The sequence below is a fragment of the Chlorocebus sabaeus genome, chromosome 14, assembly GCF_047675955.1.
Source record: "Chlorocebus sabaeus isolate Y175 chromosome 14, mChlSab1.0.hap1, whole genome shotgun sequence".
Classification (NCBI taxonomy): Eukaryota; Metazoa; Chordata; class Mammalia; order Primates; family Cercopithecidae; genus Chlorocebus; species Chlorocebus sabaeus.
Window position 1 is genome coordinate 86,224,617 of NC_132917.1, and position 20,318 is coordinate 86,244,934.

The 20,318-nt window shown below is 46.3% G+C and overlaps 1 protein-coding gene across 1 annotated transcript in view; it reads right to left on the minus strand.

The window, feature by feature from the left end:
• The window catches only part of POLR1A (RNA polymerase I subunit A), a 79,713-nt gene that overhangs the window by 41,033 nt on the left and 18,362 nt on the right, over positions 1-20,318 (minus strand). Inside the window, exons 7-13 of the mRNA XM_007969992.3 lie at positions 16,110-16,196; positions 14,616-14,721; positions 13,843-14,005; positions 11,147-11,317; positions 10,894-11,016; positions 8,128-8,358; positions 3,159-3,413 (exon numbers count right to left, since the gene is read on the minus strand). Coding sequence (XP_007968183.3) covers positions 3,159-3,413; positions 8,128-8,358; positions 10,894-11,016; positions 11,147-11,317; positions 13,843-14,005; positions 14,616-14,721; positions 16,110-16,196 — 1,136 coding nt within the window. The remainder of the gene's footprint in view (positions 1-3,158; positions 3,414-8,127; positions 8,359-10,893; positions 11,017-11,146; positions 11,318-13,842; positions 14,006-14,615; positions 14,722-16,109; positions 16,197-20,318) is intronic.

Here is a 20,318-nt window from a genome sequence, read left to right on the forward strand (position 1 = left end):
TACACTCTACCTCTTGTTGCCTAGATGGTCTTATTTTGCTTGGGGGAAAAAGCCAAACCAGTATTATGCATTTGACTCATCTCACAGTCTTTGGCGGGCAGATACTGATTTTTCCTTTTGTTTTCTTCCTTAAAGAACATAATTACAGGTTCTGTGATCTATTCAGTGCCTTTTCCTTTCTCTGCCCAGATTTTTCCATGACTAGACAATTACTTTGATGGCTAAATCGCTTTCAATGCAATCATCACAAATTATATGGCAGAATGCTGATTAAAGCAAATTATGAAAGGTCTACTTATAATTCTAAATTTCCTAAATCCTGCTGAGAATCAGAAAGAACATCTCTGAATCAAAATCCCAGAAAATTGTCAGCTTTACGATTCTCTTTAATAGCACAGCAAAATGACATTACAATTAATGTCTCTGGTCAGGATGCTTTGGGAATAGGGTATTCTATAATTTGAATTTTCTAGCTGACTAGGTAGAAGTCAGGAAACATATCTCAAGCCTTGTTTAAAAACTTTCCACAAAGCATGGGCCTTCAATAAATAAACAGAAAGAAAAAAAAATTAGTCCAAAAAGTAACACATAAATGAAAAGTTTAACTGTTTTCATGGAAAAGAAATAGAGTTCCATTCAACTCCTACTTTAAGTAAAAGATGCCACAAAACTCTACTAAGTACATAAAACTAATGACAAAATGTACTTTAATTTGGTATTATGGTTAGTTAAGGGAAAGAACCTGGTAATACAGAAGAAATAGAATTATAAATAAAGAAATATGGAAACTAAGGGAAATAAAGATACACTAAGAAAAATGACCCCAAAATACTGGTTTTCCTAGTTTAACCAAATCAGTTCTTGTCCTTTTAGGACTCTGCCAATAAAGACATGTTGTATTTTTATAACCATTAGCAAATATAAGGATTCCACTTCTTGGCATTTACACCCAAGGACTAAATAAAATTTATCAAGAATCAAAAGCTCTTTACCTCTGACAAAAGAAAGTGAATGAAAGTACAGTGAATCTTCAAGCCATCTCCCACAAGCTTTTTTCAATAAATTAATGTATTGACCTTAAGCTTATTTACCTGTGTTCTCCTGCCTCCCTTAAGTGTACGCCCAACCTAAAACTCATAGGCATATGAGCATGTGATGAGGCCCACTTGGATTTACATAAGTCAGTCCACTGCAGGACACAATGTAAGCATGAAGTCTCCTACGGCTTTTGCACCTTATTCAATCAAAATCAAGCACAGCACATTCAAGGTCATTGGCCTGAGGACTTTACAGCACCTCAACTCCCCACGTAGCAAATGCCTCAGATCACTCTGCCAGCAAAAAACCATCTGCCGCTCCCTGGTAGCATCCCCTCTGGTGAAATATGACTCGGCTGTTATAGAGTCAGAGACCTACACAGTCCTGGGAGCCACTTCCTGTCACCTGCCTTCCCTTAATCCCAGCCTCGCCTGTTGAGTGGCGCTAAGAACACGCTAAGAATACGCACAGGCAAGCACATGGATGGGGGGTGGGAAGGGGGGGATGTCGTCCAAAGCTGCTGGGTTCGAGTCTTGGCCTCATTGTTGGCTGACATATTACTCACTTGGTGTTTCCTTGTCTGAAAATCACACGAACCTCATAAGGAATGGAATGTCTGCAAACTGCTTACAGCAGTATCTAAGGCCCATGGCCCACTTAATGGCAGCTTTTACTGCCACCACCACGAAAGCCACATTATTATTTAAATGAAAACATAAAAAGCTACTTTTCAAATTAGCAAATTTTTTTTTTTTTAAATTTCCAAGTAATCTGGGTAGGCCCTTCACCACTTCTTCCTACATCTAGTCCCTTTGCTAATCCACAGCCAACAGAGGTGGGCAGAGAAGGGAAAGGCCAACTTAAACAACCGGGATCCTTGTGAAGCCACAGTGGTGCATCTGGTGGGAAAAGGGTCTGGGATGCTGGGCTCCTGGCCACCTGCCTGATTCCCTAGTGGCAGACAGCTGATGGGAACAGAGAAGCTCCAAGGAGCAGAGGATGCCGATCGACGCTAGGCATCTCTGAGCAGCCCCGGCACTCCCTGTGCACAGAGCTCTCCATCCCTGCGGCAGCACAAACCCCAGGAAGATCTGGGAGCGCCTTGTCCTTCCTCCTGCTTCTTAGCTGAGTGTCCCTGGACAAGTTACACAAATGCTTCAAGTGTAAAATGTGGACATGAATAGCACCTACCTCCAAGGACTGTGGGGAGGGTGAAATGAGGAGCCTCTAAAGTGCTCTCTGCACAGTGCATGGCACTGAAAAAGTACTTGGGAAATGGGAGCCTTGGTTTGACATTAAACGATTATTCTTCATACTCCACCACAATCCAAATGAATGATGTATAACTGTGAATCACTGTGGTGCAAACAGCTTATAATTTAGGAGGCCTCAGACCTTTGGGTGGGTGGTGAGGGTGAAGCAGGCACTGGAACATACTGTGTCTTCTTCCCTGCAGCCTGCCTCTTTCCCCGCTCTGTCCCTCCCATGAGCACATGCTAACTCAGGCCCCTGCCACTCCTGGTCACGAGTCAGCTGCTCAGGAGATGGGGGAGGAAGTTCTATCCTTCCCACATGTCCCTCTGGATAGCTGTGACCACATGGGGTTGCCCTTGAGGACTGAACTTGGAGAAAGAAGGAAGGGATTCAAAGAGGAGAGAAGATGCCTTCACGGGCTGATGGGGGATTTCTTCTGGGCCCTTGGGGTTAGGCTGCTTCTTAAAACTCATGTTTGTCAGAACAAAGGATCAAAGTCATCTGTGGACCATGAGAACCATTACAGTGTTGGGATGCTAACGCTGGCCAGGGGCTACTAAGTTGCAGAATCCAAACTTAAGTGTTGAATACAAGATCTATTATACAGTTACTAAGGTAGGCTTTCTGGGATGGCTATTACAATTTCTGTCCTGATTTACATTTTACAAGGTAGCAAGACAGAAACATTTTCCAGCCTCTAAGCAACTAGATGGGCTAAAAGCCCTGCCTGGGAGAAACCAGGACCCTCCATTCCAGGTGCCCCTGTCCCGGAACTGCCCAGTGACCCCAGGGGCTGGCAGGGCCCAAGTTAAAAGTGCTAAGTCATGCTGACGATGACCACGGAATGGCCTCAAGGCCAGACCTACCTTGGGAACAAGGTACTGCTGATCGGTGCAGGCCAGGACGTAGGCCTCCGCCCGGCCCAGCTCACTCTGGGGGAAATGGGCATTCATCTCATCTCCATCAAAGTCGGCATTATAGGCCTTGCAGTTGGCATAGTGGAGTCGCAGCACTTTCTCTTCAGGCAGGATGCGGGCGTGGTGGGCCTGGATGGAGGGTCTGTGCAGGGTGGGCTGTCGGTTCAGTAGCAGAATGTCCCCATTCTTCACATGCCGGCACACCTGGGAACAGAGTGGACAGGTGGGTGATCAGTGCAAACATCAGTATCACCACTGCTCTTTCCAAGTGCTCACCTCAACTTGGCCAAGGTGTGGCTTCTGTCTCATGTTGTAGTCAGCTAAATGCAAGCGGAATTTTTAATGTGGAGCAAAACCCTAGAAATCTCTGAGAAATACCTCCTAGGCCCTTCTGGTCCTGGCCCTTTACAACCCTGATCCTGGTTCTAGGCTCAGAAGTATAAGGAACAAATAAGACCACAGGTCTTTGTCTTCTTCAGAGAGGTATAGCCCTCCCAGGTTCCTGGATTCCTCTGAAAACTAATCTGAAGAAATGGGTACAACTCCTGAAGACATAACCATAACAAAATGAAGACATAACCATAAAACCACTGGGTTTGAAAGGCATTGGCAGACTCTCAAATCCCCCCATGATCACATGTGAGTACATTATTCTAAACAGGAATTCTACATTTCACAAAAAATTTGCCCAGCTTCATACAGCAGAGCCAGAACAGGGTTCCTAGTTAGTTCAATGCCCTCAGAAAACACTTTATTGCACTTCAAAAATTAAGAACTGTACATGGTCATCGTCTTTTGGGAATGGAGTTTGAAAATAGCTATTAGAACACTTAAAACACATTTCCTGTTGGCTCTTCAGGGAAAAAAAAAAAGCACCCACACAGGTTAGATGAGTATGCAGCAGCATTTACAGCGGCAAAAGCTAGAAATAACCTGACTGCCCCATAGAAGGGACAATAGTGTGTCCACACTATGGAATATTATGCAGTGATGAACAAGGATAAGGTAAGTACATACAAGGTCTGAAGTGATGGCAATAATGTATTACAGCAAAGAAAAAAAAAACCCAGGTGGCATGTGACGTGATGGAAAAAAAAGCAATTTAAAAACCAACCCAGCTTCTGTGTGTGTATGTGTGTGTATGTGTGTGTGTGTGTCTATATGGGAAAGGGGTGCTTGGATCCTCACTAGGCTGTTACTATTTTTCTGAGACAGGGTCTCTCTCTGTTGCCAGGCTGGAGTATAGCGGTATAATCATGGCTCACTGCAGCTTCAACCTCCTAGCCTCAAATGACGTTCCTGGCTTGGCCTCCCAAAGTGCTGGAATTATAGGCAGGAGCCACCACACGGAGCTACTTTCCTACATCTTAGCATTGTTCTTTCTATAATGAATATGTGATGCTTCTGTAAATTTTAAAAAAGATCTTCACTTATTTTTAAAGAAAGAAAGAAATATTGAACAAGTGTTATGCTTATTGCGGGAGGGAAAACAGAAAATACAGACAATTTTAAAGATAAGAATTTAAAAATCACAAGTAATTGTACCCCTCTAAGATAGCCACTGCTCATACTTTTTCCCCCTTAAAAATACCTGGCTGGTCATGTCCTTCTGATAGACATCTCTCTCACAAAGCTGACTTTCCCGTAGCGCCTATTAAGACCCTTACTACCCTTATCTTTAATTATATTAACTACTGGGCCTCCTAAACACTGAACATAAAGTGACACCTTAAAAGACAAATGCATGAAGGTAACTGCCACCCCATGCATTTTGAAGGGGTCCTCTTAGTAGTACAAAGGAATTATGGAGACTTGATGAAATCTCTGCCACCCCAAATCTCCTCTAAATCACAACAGATAGCAGGTAGGAGAAAACAACAAATTATTGGAAGTCTAGTTTCTTCTTATGTTGCCTACATTCATGAAACTGTATGAGAAAGTTCACTAAAGAGAGAGGCTAGAAGTAATTAAGAGATGCTCCCCAAAACTCTCTCCCCAGTTCCTGTTCAGTGAGGTTAAAAGTTCTCTCTCTCTAGCTCAGGGAAGCAGGGAGCAAAATCCTCATGTGCTACAAAGCAGTCCTAAAAGTACCTAGCATGGAGTCCATCATTTTGCTCCCCAAGGAATTCAAACCTTCCCCTCCCCATTGCCAAGTCCCATGTTTCCAAGGAGACCTAAACTCTGAGGGTTCCCATGAGCATCTGCCCAGGGCACTGGCTGCCGTCTGACTGCGTCATACAAGCTGAGGTCTTCTTTCTTTAGCCTCTCAAGGGAGGAACTGCCTAGATCTGTGGCCCAAGCCCAAAGAGCCAGGCTGGGCCTAGGATTTGAGTCTTGCAAATTCGAGACATCCTCCAGCGTAAGCAAACTTACCACAGCTGGGAAGGTACACAGGCCAGTCTGGCAGGCAATGGCCAATCCAAACAGAAGCCCTGGAGCACAGGGTATTCCCCTTGCCAACCCAAACCCGAGGCCCTTCCTTTCTCTTGTCTCTAAATAAATACTGCAGTGAAAATGAACGTGCCCCAGTGCCCCAGGGTCAGAGATTTAAGAGGCAGGCTCGGAGCCAAAGGCCGGCTTCTAGCAGGCTGCTGAACAGGGCAATGAGCCTTGGATCTTTGGGCCATTTCCTCTTTTATTTACAAGGCCCAGGGGATGGGGCAGAGCTTTCATACCTCACAGGGGAAATGGGTCCTTTTGGCCTTTCCCCTCCTCACCTAGCCTGTGGTTCCTCCTCACCCAGACCTCAGTGTTTCCTTCCCAATCAGCCTCACACAGCCCTTCAGCCTTGCCCTGGCCCATATGCAATACCTTAACCAAAGTCTTCAAAAATTACAGGCCAGGAGCAGTGGCTCATGCCTGTAATCCCAGAGCTTCGGGAGGCTGAGGAGGGCAGATCTCTTGAGCCCAGGAGTTGGAAACCAGCCTGGGCAACATGGTGAAACCCCACATCTACAGAAAATACACAAATGAGCCACACCTGTGGTCCCAGCTACTCGGGAGGCTGAGTCAGGAGGATCACCTAAGCCCCGGAGGTGGCGGCTGCAGCAAGCTGTGATTGCACCACTGCACTTCAGCGTGGGAGACAGAATAAGACCTTGTCTCAAGAAAAAAAAAAAAAATCACAGTTTTGGGGGTAGCAGACTACAGTCCTCAGGCTGGCCACCTGGTTCTGTAAATAAAGTTTATTGGAACACAGCCATGCCTATTTGTGTACTATCCGTGGCTGCTTTGGCATTAGACGGCAGAGCTGAGCAGCTACAGCAGAGCCTGCATGGCCCAGGACCACAGAAATATTTACTATCTGACCCCAGAGGAACGAGGGCTTGCTAAGGCCTGAGGGAGCAGCAAGAGTTCGCTGCCTTCAGTCCCCTCTTTAGCCCTGAGGCTGGCCCCAGCACCTGGCTCACAGCTGCCTCCTGATGACCCCAAACTCTCCCTGCCCACTTGCCCTGCACATTCCCCTCAAACTTGTTTCTTCTTGGGCATTATATGCTTAAAGTCACTGTCTGTCACTGCTGTTCCCTGTGGTGTCTTCCATACCCCTCCGCAACAGCAATACATTTATATGCTCATTTCCTAGTGGTTCCCCCACCATGCTGTCAACTCCAGGGTGGTGAGGATCCGTCCACAGGGACTGCAAAGTGCTAGCATGCAGGGGGCATCAGTACTGCCTCATCCCTCACCGCTTCTCCTAGTCTCTCTCTCATCCTTTCCTATTGTGAGTCTGTTTCACATGTTTGACCTGAGTTAAATGTAAGTGAAGTGAAATACACCTTGCTTCTTTTTGCATTGCTCACAGAGTGCCTAGCCAAACACCAGGCACTTAGGAAAGGCAGACTGATTCTACGAACCTGAATACAAACCTTACTTTGTGCACTAGAGAAGAATAAAAGAGGTGACTTATCTGTGTTTGCATGTGCCCCATTGCCAAAGGAGAAAACAGGCGGTGTACTACTGCTGTCCCTCAGGACGGCGGTGAGAACCAGAGGAAGCAAGAAGGCCTGTGGTGAGCAGTGATGAGCACCGCCGCAAGGCCAGGAGCATTTCTCTCAGTTTTCCTCTCGGTTCCTCCAAAGTTTCTTCAAGGCTGATGAAACTTTGCAGAGCTGAACTCAGTGTTAAAGAAGAGCAGGTCAGCCATGGGGTATGGGTGGGCAGAGGGCAAGGAGAGGTCTGCCTTCTGTGCAGGTGGGTGAGGAAAATCCAGGCAGTCACCCATTGACTCCGGTAGTCACTTGTGGGTTACACCCAAGTCAAATCCATTTCCCTCCAACAACTGCTGCCACTGTTGCCTAGTTAGGGGTCATCTGCTACTCCCCTCCCAGCAGGAATGGCTATTACGTGACAGAGCCACAGAGCTGTCACCTGCTGATTTCATGCATTCAGCAACATTGTTAATTGATCATGTGCTCCTTCCAGTGGAACCAGATAGAGCCTCAGGATTCCCTACCACAGCACTATGGGCTGGCATTAGCAATTGCCCAAAATGGAAACATTAGTTATAACCTGCCACTTGTTGGTTATCACTGGCACAGAGCACTGCCTTCCTAAGAGTGGCTCTCAAACAACAACATGCAGAAGAACCCTCTGGAAAGCATGATAAAGAAAGATTCTGAACTCTATTCTCAGAGATTCAAATTCAGTAGGGGTGGGGGGATCTGCATTGCTCACAAGCTCCGGGGATGCTGCTGATGTTGGTCCGGGGACTACCCTTTGAGTAGCCCTGTTTAAGGGCAGTCATTCTTCTGCCCAGGGACTACAAGGTGAATCTTAAAAGCCACCCACATGTGGGGGAGTTTCCTCCTAGGGATGGGCTCCTGTGTCAGCGTGCACTGGAGCCACACCTGATGGCCACCAATTACCAGGATCTGAACAGGCGCCGGATAGGTCCCTGACCAAAGCTGTCCATACTCACAATTTTTGTCCCCTGGGGCTTAGGTGCCCCCGTGGCTGGGGTCAGGAGCTGCTTGGCCACGGCCTCTCGCTGGGTCATGTCCACAGCACTCAGGGCTGTGCGGCTGCCGTCCTCATTGATGACCATGGAGGCTCCTGGGTGCACATTGGGGCCGTTGATGACTGCTTGCCTAAGTTCCTGAACATTCCACGGGGTAACTGGCTGCGGGTAGGTCAGTTTTGTGGCAAATACCTGGAAATGAGGAATGGAGGTAGCAAATCAGGGCAGGGAGAAAAAAAGGTCTCATGGACCCCAAATCTGTCTCAATAGGCTGTGTCTTTTCCCCCAAGATGAGGAGGAGCTGTCTGACTTGGCCAAGAAGGCCATCCAGTGAGCGAAGTAACATCCTGCCTGTCTTCTGCTACTCCCTTAACGGTATAGAGACTAGGCCTCCTTTTCCAGCAGTTAGTCTGAGGAGAATAATTTAAGCGCAGCAGTTTATATATTACAATTAAAAAAAAAAAAATTTTTTTTTTGAGATGGAGTTTTGCTCTTGTTGCCCAGGCTGGAGTGCAGTGGCGTGATCTCAGCTCGCCACAATCTCCGCCTCCTGGGTTCAAGCAATTCTCCTGCCTCAGCCTCCCGAGTAGCTGGGATTACAGGCATGCACCACCACACCCAGTTAATTTTGTATTTTTAGTAGAGATGGGGTTTCTCCACGTTGGTCAGGCTGGTCGCGAACTCCCACCCTCAGTTGATCTGCCCAGCTCGGCCTCCCAAAGTGCTGGGATTACAGGTGTGAGCCACCGTGCCTGGCTAATTTTTTTAACCCACTCTAAAACTTCATTTTCTTATCTGCCAATAAATTCAAAGTTCCCAAAGGTGGCTTGGGGCACTTGCTTGAGACAGGTTGCAAATGCCTGTCCTCAACATTCCTCATCCACCCCAGCAGACATCACTAACGGATCGTGGTGCTGTCCCTGAGCCCAGACATGGCATTGGAATCTCTCAGCTCCACAGTTCTGCAGCAGCCATTACAATCAAGGTGGTACTTGAGATGAAACTGACACATTCCTCTGACACCTAAGAAAATGCAGTGTGCTGTGTTTAAAGTTAGGCCTGGGAGACACTCCAAGTAAAACAAGTTCCCTGTTTAAATGAGTTTTTGAGCTACTGAATATTATAAATCTCTAATGTACCTTCCAAATGTATACAAACACACCAGAGGCTCTGAGACATCCTACATAAAGGAACTCGTCTAGCTTTGCACAGAAAGCAGCACTTTCTCAGAAGGCTCCTGGGGCTACCCCAGTCCCTGTGTTCCTCAGCCTGAGCCTGCTCTACTATTGCTGATACACTTACCACCCATCACCGTTCAACAGAGCATATCTATACTTGTTTATCTATTTACTGTCTGTCTCCACCCCTGGACACTGCTTTATATGGGAGCACACTAGTCTTTGCTTCACTGCTGGTCTCTAGCTCCTTGTTCCTGTGGCACCTGTCAACAGTACTCTATGGGAAGCATGTGATCCAAGAGGCCAGAGGCAGTTCTATCTGCTCTGCTCTTCCCAGCTATACTGTGAGGAATACCTACACCCCAGGCCACCATGGCCCTGAGACTCGCGGCAGTCTGCAGAGAAGTGACTTCGGAGTCTCTCCTCCAGGGACAAGCCACTATCAAACAAACCCAGATCCACAAACGAGAACCCAGCACCTTGGAAGACAGAAGAGGCAGCACGGAAGGTCTCTCGCAGAGCTGGGGACGCTGTAGGCACTATGAGGTCAAGGCCAACAAGGGGGGCCCCTGCCTTCTGTCCAGAGGGCAACCAAAAGTTGCTACATGTCTCCTCGGGGCCTCAGATTTGGGAATGTCACCACTGGACTTCACAAAGCTGGTCCTCACCATGTGATCCAGCTTTCAGATGCAAGGACTATGGTTCCCAGGAGGCAGTGGGCACAGGACTGGGCCTTCTCGGACTCCTGTCATGCCTTTGTCCAGGAAGCCCAAGTGTGCCACAGAGAGATGAGGCCATGGGGACATAGGATGATCGGAAAGAACACTTCAGCGCTGCTCATCACCAGTCCCCAGAGAGGGGTGGAGCGGGTGGCGCGCGAGGAAATGAGGCTCTCCACGGAGGGAAATTAAACCACCTTCACATTACTGACCTCGAGGCCTATTAAGGAGGAAGCTCATTAAAGGCTGCTGCTGCTGAGCACCATGGCGTGAAGTGCTAAGCAAGTGAGAAGATGAAGCTGGCTCCCGGAGGGGGTCGCGGGAGAGCACTAACAGGTGAATAGTAAGCTGCTTACCCTGAGAAGCAAAACAGGGCATGGGCAACATGCACACGTCTCTCTCCAGGACTCACTCCCTTTCCTCTTCCCAGTAACCTGGGGTACACATTTCTGATGCCTGGACCCCATGCCCTCTTCCTCTCCCCTGTCATGTATTCAATTTGGTGAGGAAGGTCAAAAGACTAGGCTGAGGTGGGCAGGACGAAGCTATGTGGGCAGGGATGTGGAATACCCCGCAATCAGCTCCCTAGTGCTGACTTGTGGGTAGAAGGTGTCTGTAAGCCTGGCAAGGAGAGGAATGCCATCATGTGGCTTCCAGTCACTTCCTCATGGGCTGTCCAGGAAGAGGCGGAAGCTAGTTCTGCCCAAGCCACTATAATCTGCTGCACATCCTGTCCCCAGCCCTCTGTGGCATTCCTGTCTGCCACCCACAGGGAGCAAATGAGCCCTGCGCGCGCACACACGCGCACACACACACACACACACACACACCATGGGAATTCCAATTTCGTTGGTGTTGATGTACATGTCTGGGCAGATGACTGAGCGCGCAGCGTAGTCCACTCGCTTTCCCATCATGTGTTTTCGGAACAGGCCTTCTTTCTTTTCCAGGATCTTTATGGAGAAAAAAGGCCATAATAACATTCAACAAGAATTCCAGTAGGCTTATTAGTTTCTTGTTTCAATACACAATGTTTATTATTTATCCTCTGCAGCTAGCAGTGGGAATCCAGTTTTTGCTCACCTGCCTAATGCCTGGGTACTTGTCCATCATTAGTTTGTCCATCTCACTATCAAACACAATATTGACGTGGCTCTGAAGGCGAATCCAAATGTTGTAAAGTTTGTCTATGAAGGACTGGCCTGGAAGTGTACTCAAAAAGGATCGGTCAATAGCAATCAAAGAGTCTTTTTCCTGGAAGATAAAACCAAGAAAACAGGAATGATGGAAAAAAGCTCCAAAAGGCCTGGCTTGATTTAATTTTTCTTTCTTACCCTGGCTCTGACGACTATGCACTCTGGAGTTTATCTCCTCTGAACCTGACAGATCAGAGACAAACATGCTGATAAATCAATCTTGTAAGTACATGTCGATAAGACATATCAGCACGATTACATATTTACCAGTCTGTCTCTTTCTAGTAGTAAGATGAATTCAAAATGAGTAAGCATGCTCCTTTCTTAAGGCATTTGCTGAAATTCTTTAATATGCAATTCCTAAAGAAAACTAAGAAGTCCTTCTCACATCAATACATTTCTCAGGAAGTTCTGTTATCCCACCAGATAACCGATTCTCATATGCAGTTTCAGTTTTAGTTATGGCTTTGAAAAACTTGATCCAAACCACTTACAAACATGCAGGTGGAACAATTTCTTAAGAGGAGCTAGGTTTGCCATATGATATTCTATGTCATCAATTAAGATGTGGGTCTTCAACTGAGCTATATCAAGTTACTGGCTGATTGCCAAGTCTCATTGGAATATTTAACCAATCCTTTTTTAATATTTTTGCCTCTAGCTCCGTCTCCTCCTCTCTCCCACTCCCTACCCAGGGGACAGAAACTGCCTTCAGCTGGTTTAGAGCACCACCTATTGATACTGTCTGGCCACCTACTGGCCCCATTGGCTGGGTATGACACAAGCAGACAGATGGTCCCATGTCTTCCAGTGTGGGCAGATGAGAGAAGAAACCTGTCAGTGTCTTGAGGTGGGAGGGTGACGGTGGGTGAAGATTCAGTAAATGAGAATGTCATGAAAACCCAGTAGTGATGAAGTGGGCTTGTCCTCAACCCTGAGGAACACAGGAGTCTTCTTTAGTTGGAGGGAAAATAGATGTATTCTACATAAAACACTCAGGGTCCCCTTCTGGCTGGAGTCCCAGTGGGAGATATGGTCACCTGCATGATGACTGGGTCCTGTTAGCCCAACTCACTGCTCATGGCATTACCTGGCTCAGGACCAGTGATTGTGAAATGAGTGAGAACTTGTCTCACTGGCGTATCCCCAGTGCCTAGATGGTGCCTGGCAAGGGCTGCCATGAGGATGGAACACAGAGAGTAAAGGGGAAGAAAAAACATGTCCTGTCAATCACAAGGAAAGAGGACACTGGGGCACAGGAATCAGAGGATGCTATTTGCCCCTCAGAGACCAAGCATTTGTTCAACAAAGGGGATGACCAATTTTTTTTTTTTTTTAATTCTTGACATGGGGTCTAACTCTGTCACCCAAGCTGGAGTGCACTTGTGCAATCATAGCTCACTGCAGCCTTGACTTCCCTGGCTCCAGCAATCCTCCCACCTCAGCCTCCTGAGTAGCTGTCACCATAGGCATGAGCCACCACACCCAGCTATTTTTTGTATTTTTGGTAGAGATGGGGTTTCGCCATGTTGCCCACCTGGTCTAAACCTCCTGGGCTCAAGTGAACCTCCTGCCTTGGTCTCCCAAAGTGCTGGGATTACAGCTGTGAGCTATCATGCCTGGCCAGGCTGCCCGATTTTTAAGGGACATCCAACTAAGATTCTCAACTCTAGTCATTGGGAGCAGTTATCCCATGGTCTTTCCTTGGAAACTGCACTAAGGCATGCAGATGGCTGATTTCTCTCACACTAAGGAGTTTTTAAAAGCACACCAATGCTGGCCAACCAGGAAACAAGCAAAACCAAAGAAAGCCCCAAGTGTAACCTGCAGCTTAAGTGTCCAGGAGACAGTGGTGCCACCTTGTGATGGGCCTGGCAGACAGCGGGACTGTCCCAGTGGCTGGAGTCTGAGAATCCTGACTGTCTACCCAAGGCTGCCTATTTGCATCCAGAGAGTACTTTAGAGCTGGGAAGGATCTTGATGACCTCAGCAAGCTTCCTGGGTGCCCAATTCACCTTTGTACCCACTGAAGACCTACTATTTAACCTGCCACACAGAAGGGGCTCAGGAAATGTTAGTTGAAACTGTCCTGTTCTGAGAGGAATTTATACTCTGCAATACTGCTTTCCTGATCCCAATGCTGGAGACATTAATGTGTCCAAAATAGAGTTGACAATATGAACTCTAGTACTGTGACCCAGAAGGGACACTCTTAGAGCCTGAGGGAAGCAGGCTATTCTTTCTAGAGCTTCTGAGAGCTGGTAGCCCAGAACAGCCTCAGTGTGAAATCTCACCACAAATCACATGCATTTTATAGCAGACACTAGTCTAAGAAAGTGACTCAACTAGGGTCACCTGGCATGGTCGTTTGGCACAGAACCCAGATCTTTCCATGCTCAGACCCATGTGCGTTCCCCTAATGTTCCTAGGTGCCCCCTAAGCCCACAGCTCACACTAAGGCTGCCGCCAGCTGCACAGAATATCCCAGGAAGCATCTCCTGGTAACCCGTGTCTGCATCCACACCGCACAGAGTTAGCACCAAGCGTGTGTGCTCATCACATCAGCACCAGAGCAGCCCTGACCTCATCTGGAGGGGGTGCGGCCACTTCCTCTGGCAGCTTCTGTTCTTGGGCCATCAATGCCAGAAGTTTTCGAATCAGAACTACATCCTTCATGACAGCCTGCAAGTTCACCGTCTGGCCATTGGTAAACATCTGGTCTCCTAGGCGACTGACTGGGCGATACCTGCAGGGGGACATACAGAATAAACGAATGTTTAGTGTGAGGAAAGGGTCATGTTCTTCAGCCTCTCACCCATGCCTACTGTAGGGAGCACACCCCACCATGCTCAAAACAACCAACCTTCCCAATCAACATTCCAGCTGGGTGTGGTGGCTCAAGCCTATAATCCCAGCACTTTGGGAAGCCACGGCGGGTGGATCACTGGAGGTCAGGAGTTCGAGACCAGCCTGGCCAACACGGTGAAACCCCATCTCTATGAAAAATACAAAAATTAGCTGGGTGTGGTGATGCATGCCTGTAATCCCAGCTACTCGGGAGGCTTAGGCAGAAGAATCACTTGAGCCTGGGAGGCAGAGGTTGCAGTGAGCCAGGATCATGCCACTGCACTCTAGCTTGGGAGACAGTACAAGCAAACAAGCAAACAAAAACAACTAACATTCCTATCGCATTCACAACAAACAGGAAGGAAAGTAAGCCCTTCCACCACCCGCACCTGGAGCAGAACTGCAGCTCTGTCTCAGTGCCCTTGGCCCTTTCACCTCTCCTAGAGGTCACGGTTCAGTTCCTTAGTAAGCTTTTCTTCAGGTGAAATAAGTTAATTAAAGGGTATTACCTTGAGGGTGGCACCACCAAGAAATCGAGAAAGAACACACTGGGATTGAATCTGGATTCCATACCATCATCATCCATTCCCGAAAAAAGGTAGTTCAGAAAGAATCCTGCGTTGGAAAGCAACCAAGGAGACCATTTACATCTGTCACTGAGGGCATGGGAGGACAACCATAAAAATATTACTGAGTGAGGAAAAAACAGAATACAAGATAATATGTAGAGTTAAGGTCACATTTTTCTTTTTCGAGACAAGGTCTCACTCCTGTCACCCAGGCTGCAGTGCAGTGGTGTGATCATGACTCACTGCAGCCTTGACCTCCCAGGCTTAGGCAATCCTGCCACCTCAGCCTTCCAAGTAGTTGGGACTACAGGTGCGTGCTATCATGCCCAGCTAATTTTTGCACTCTTTTCTTTTTTTTTTTTTTTTTTTAAAGAGATGAGGTTTTGCTTGGTTGTCCAGGCTGGTCTTGAACTTCTGGGCTCAACTGATCCACCTGCCTCAGCCTCCCATATTGCTGTGATTAGAGGCATGCGCCAATGTGCCTGGCTGGCCTCATTTTTCTTTATAAAAACAAAAAATAGCCTCTGTGTACATGACAGTTTGTATGCAGGGGATATGACAGCATAAAAATGGGTACTACAGGGACAATAGCTCTTAACCCAGGAACTGAGATGAGCAAGGAAGGGGAAGAAACTTTACTTGTTTTTAATCACCCTCCTGGACTATTAAAACACATACACATCACATACATAATTATTACTTTGATCTTCATAAAAAAATGTTGAATAAAAAATTTTTTTCTAAGTTAGCCTCCTCCCACCCCTAACAGGTGCTGCCAAGAAAGGATCTTCTGTGGACCAAAGCTGTATTTCAGGTTTCTGGTGATGTGAGAAAAAGATTAAAATGTGCTAGGGCCTGCCGCAGAAGCAATCATACTAACTCCAGTGCTTTTTTTTCCCCCTGACATCTCTTTAACAACATGTGCTTTTGTAAGTGCTTCTTATTACACAGAGGTTATAGTCAGCGTTCCACAACACACTCTCACAAGGGCTTGAATATACTGCATAGGTTTTGTTATACACTCAGAAGGAAAGAAGGATTTCCCTTACAGTAAAGTCTCAATTTAAATAAGACAGAGTTCATTCTCTGATTCACAGAAGGACAAAGTATTTTACTTATGGGCATTTAAAATAAGTTACACTGAACCTTCTAAAAATACGCCAACCTGTATTAAGCGAGGCCTACCTGCAGTTGTCATTTGATAACCTGGCTCAGCTGCAGTAATTGTCAAGTTTTTGGTGCTGGGTATGACCTCACCTGCTCTATGACATCTCAATGTCAATGTGCCCTGAAGACTGCCCCAAACCTCTGGATCAGTTCCAGGACAGAGCTACAATCATCACAACTTAAAAGAAGTAATAAGGCAGGGTTAAGGAGTCCAGGAAAGAAAAGCCTAGAGGAGATCAAGGCTATTTCTTTAGCCTGATACAGCACCTTCATTCTTCCACAGGGCAAATAGGTGTTCGCGGGCACTGGTGGGTGTTAAGTATCCTCGTTTTCCCATCTGAGCTTCCTCAATTCCTGGAGCCAAGGAGGAGAATCAAAGTGCAAAAAATCAGGAACAGGTACTCTTTCTGCAATGGGATGTATCCATTCTTTATCACCAAGCCTGCAACTTGACCACAAAAATCAATCTCTACGGTAGTATATTCTCAGGCCTGGATTCCCTCTGGCTGTTAATCTCATTTCTATAGTAATAAAAATCATATGGCTACTGTATAAACCCCACCCCCCCCAAAAAAAGCAAAGAAAACATTACCCATAATCCCATCACATTAACAACTATCACTTTTATATATTGTTTTCCAGCACTTTTGTTTATAGAAGTATTTTACACAACTATAATCTTCAGTGTGGATTTATTTTGAACACTACTTTGCCCTTTTAGTATCGTCTCGTCAGCATTTCTGCACGTTGCTATGTAGCTTTTGCCTGATCACCATTTTTCATGGCTATGTGATATTCCATTAAGGATGATTGCTAATTCACTTAACCATATTCTCATAATTGGACATCTGGATTCATTTCCATATTTTGCTATTATAAGTAACATTATAATAAATATCTTTATCTACCTGGTTTTTACCAGAAAGGTTCACATAAGTTGAATTATGGATAAGTAAGTATTTTTATGGGTAAATACATACTGACTTCTTTTTACAAATATACTGGTGTGCGAGGAATAGATTGGGCTTGGTTTCTCACATTAAGCAAGATCACTCTGGGATGCTGTCTACCAGCGACACCCAGGTTACATTAGAAAACCAGGCTTCGGGCTGCTATTCAGGAGGTAGGGTCCAGGCATTTAGATGATTAACTAAGACAAGTAAGTAGTGTGTCTTTCAGGTTCAAAACTTTCTGGGCACTTTGGGAGGCCAAGGCAGGCATATCACCTGAGGAGTTTAAGACCAGCCTGGCCAACACAGGAAACCCTGACTCTACGAAAAATACAAAAATTAGCTGGGTGTGGTGGTGCACACCTGTAATCCCAGCTACTTGGGAGGCTGAGACAGAAGAATCGTTGTAGGGAGCCGAGATCGTGTCACTGCACTCCAGCCTGGGTGACAGAGTAAGACCCTGTCTTAAAACAAAACAAAAACCCAAAACACCTTTTCTGGATACATCCACTGAAACTAAGCATTGCTCAATTTTCCCTTTTTATACACGTATCAGGACAGGAACTATGCCTTCTCTGTGTTCCCAACACTTGACAGGGTGTCTAGCTCACAGCAAATTCTAAATTAAGAGTATACGGCTCAAATATAGATGTTTAAAACAGCCTAAGATAGTCCACACTTAAAAACACCACTCTTGCCTTTTCCTCCATTTTTTTTTTTTTTCTTTGAGATGGAGTCTTGCTCTTGTCGCCCAGGCTGGAGTGCAGTGGCAGGATCTTGGCTCACTGCAACCTCTGCCTTCTCAGGTTCATGTGATTCTCCTACCTCAGCCTCTCAAGTAGCTGGGATCACAGACACATGCTACCACGCCCTGCTAATTTATGTACTTTTAGTAGAGACAGGGTTTTGCCTGGTTGGCCAGGCTGGTCTCGAACTAATGACCCCATGATCCACCCGCCTCGGCCTCCCAAAGTGCTGGGATTACAGGCATGAGTTACTGCACACAGTCTCCTCCATTTTTAAAAACTAGCTTCATTCCACCTCCAATTCTCCAGCTAGTTTCTTTAAAATCTGCAGAGGATATGTCATCATAGGTTTTTAGAGAAATCCCTAACTTGGAGAACAATTAACAAAAGCACCATAATTTAACTAGTCTCTGTTAATAAGTATTTAAGTTATGTCCAGTTTTTTTTTTGTTTGTTTTTCTGAGATGGTGTCTCGTTCTGTCACCCAGGCTGGAGTGCAGTGGCATGATCTCCGATCACTGCAAGCTCCGCCTCCCAGGTTCACGTCATTCTCCTGCCTCAGTCTCCTGAGCAGCTGAGACTACAGGTGCCGCTAGCACGCCCGGCTAATTTTTTTGTATTTTTTAATAGAGATGGGGTTTCACCGTGTTGGCCAGGATGGTCTCGATCTCTTGACCTCGTGATCCGCCCGCCTCAGCCTCCCAAAGTGCTGGGATTACAGACGTGAGCCACCGCGCCCAGCCCATGTCCAGTTTTCAACCATTCAAACAACACTGTGAGTATTCTAATTCCTTAGGATAAAGTCATCGAAGCAGAATTGCTAAGTCAAGGAGTCTGCATGTTTAAAGTTTTGATGTTGATAAAAGCAGAATATTTCAATGAGTTAATGCAGTTGAAGGAAGCATGTGTATGCAATGAAGAATGGCATTCGGGGACAACCACAGCAGTAGAAAGCTACATATGTTCAGGGGGAGAAAACAGACTCCATTAACCTGCACTTTGTGGGCATTTCTGAAAATGAATGTCTGAACTTTCTCTTCTACTAAATACATCAGAAATGTTGAAGATGATCAGTCAAATCTCCTCAGCTCCTGTCCCAGCAATGTCCCCACTGCAGTTTAGTCACCATGAAGGCAGAGGCTGTTCTTCAATCACAGGATCTTAGAGTCAGAGGAGAGCTGTGGAAGCCCACCTCCTCACATGAGCTGCATCCTCTCCTAACAAGAACTTCTGCAGCTTGCAGCAATGACTTCTGCCTAGCTGGGATTTCAGAGCATCTTGAATGTGTGTTTCTTTCAGCTGTGAGAGGTGCCACAGGAAAAAGGGATAAGGAGGTCAAATAACCTGGGATCACAATGGGTGGAAGTGTCTTGGCTATATGAATTCTTATTTTAAATGTTAATGTGCCTTGTGGGGCTCAGGGGGCACAGGGAGCGCGCGGGAGCAGCACGTGCAGCATTTCACAAGCTGACAGCGCTCCTTGTGGGATCACCAGTCCGTGGCGACTACTCAGGCACAGCCTTCACTTTTTTTTCTTTTTTTTGAGATGGGGCTCCGCTCTTGTGGCCCAGGCTGGAGTGCAATGGTGCAATAGCGGCTCACTGCAACCTCCGCCTCCCGAGTTCAAGCGATTCTCCCATCTCAGCCTCCCGAGTAGCTGGGATTACAGGCATGCGCCATCATGCTCGGCTAATTTTTTTTTTTTTTTTTTTAAAGTAGAGACAGGGTTTCACCATGTTGGTCAGGTTAGTCTTGAACTCCTGATCTCAGATGATCCGCCTGCCTTGGCCTCCCAAAGTGCTGGGATTACAGGTGTGAGCCACCACACCCAGACCAGCCCTCACTTTTTGAGTCCCTCTGATACCAGGAAGATGGTCAGACCCACGCTGAGGGTGCTTGCCTTCCTCCACATCACCTGCTCCCCAGGGTTACTGACCTATGTCGCTTGCAGCCCCTTCAGAGGCAGAGACCACATGGTCTGGTCTGTATCTTGGCATCGTGCTCATCACAAACATGGTCCTTGGCATAACGCTGAGTGCCCAACAAATAAATGTGTGCTAAATACTGAATACCCAAGCCTGGAGCTGTAGAAGACTACGGTCTACTTGTTTCTAATGCACAGACTTGTGGTTGCACCATCATATTCGCGTGGCTGCAATGGAAGATGACTTTAGAAGAATGGGTTTGCGGAAGGCATTGAAAGGCTACTTACCTGCTGGACATTTGCCCCACGAAAACTATCTTCTAGAATTCTGACCATCTTTGTTCTCAATCTATGAACATTTTATAAGGCATCCTAAGGGCTACAGAAGCAATTCCCAACTGGTATTACAAGAAAATTGTTTTGAGGGCTATTTAATGGTTAAGTGTAGGAAAATCCACTCTTATGGTATTAACTGCCAACCATGAAACAAAAGTAAAAAGGCTTTCTAAATGCAATGTGGTATCCTGGGTTGGATCCAGGAGCATAAAAAGGAAATGACTGGAAAACCAGCAAAATTTTAAAAGTCTGTAGTTTAGCCAGTAGTGTTGCACCAATGTTAAACTCAGTTTTGACAAATGCACCATGGTAACCTACTATGTTACATTAGGGCAAATTAAGTAAAGAGTATAAAGGAATTCTCTGTACTATGTTCACTACTCTTCTATTAAGTCGAAAAATTATCCTAAAATATAACACTTAAAAAATAATGATAAACAGGTTTTTCATTTACTCCAGGTCATGCCAGAGTGTTCAATGTAAAAGAGACATCATGCATCTTCAGGAGGGGATCTTATTT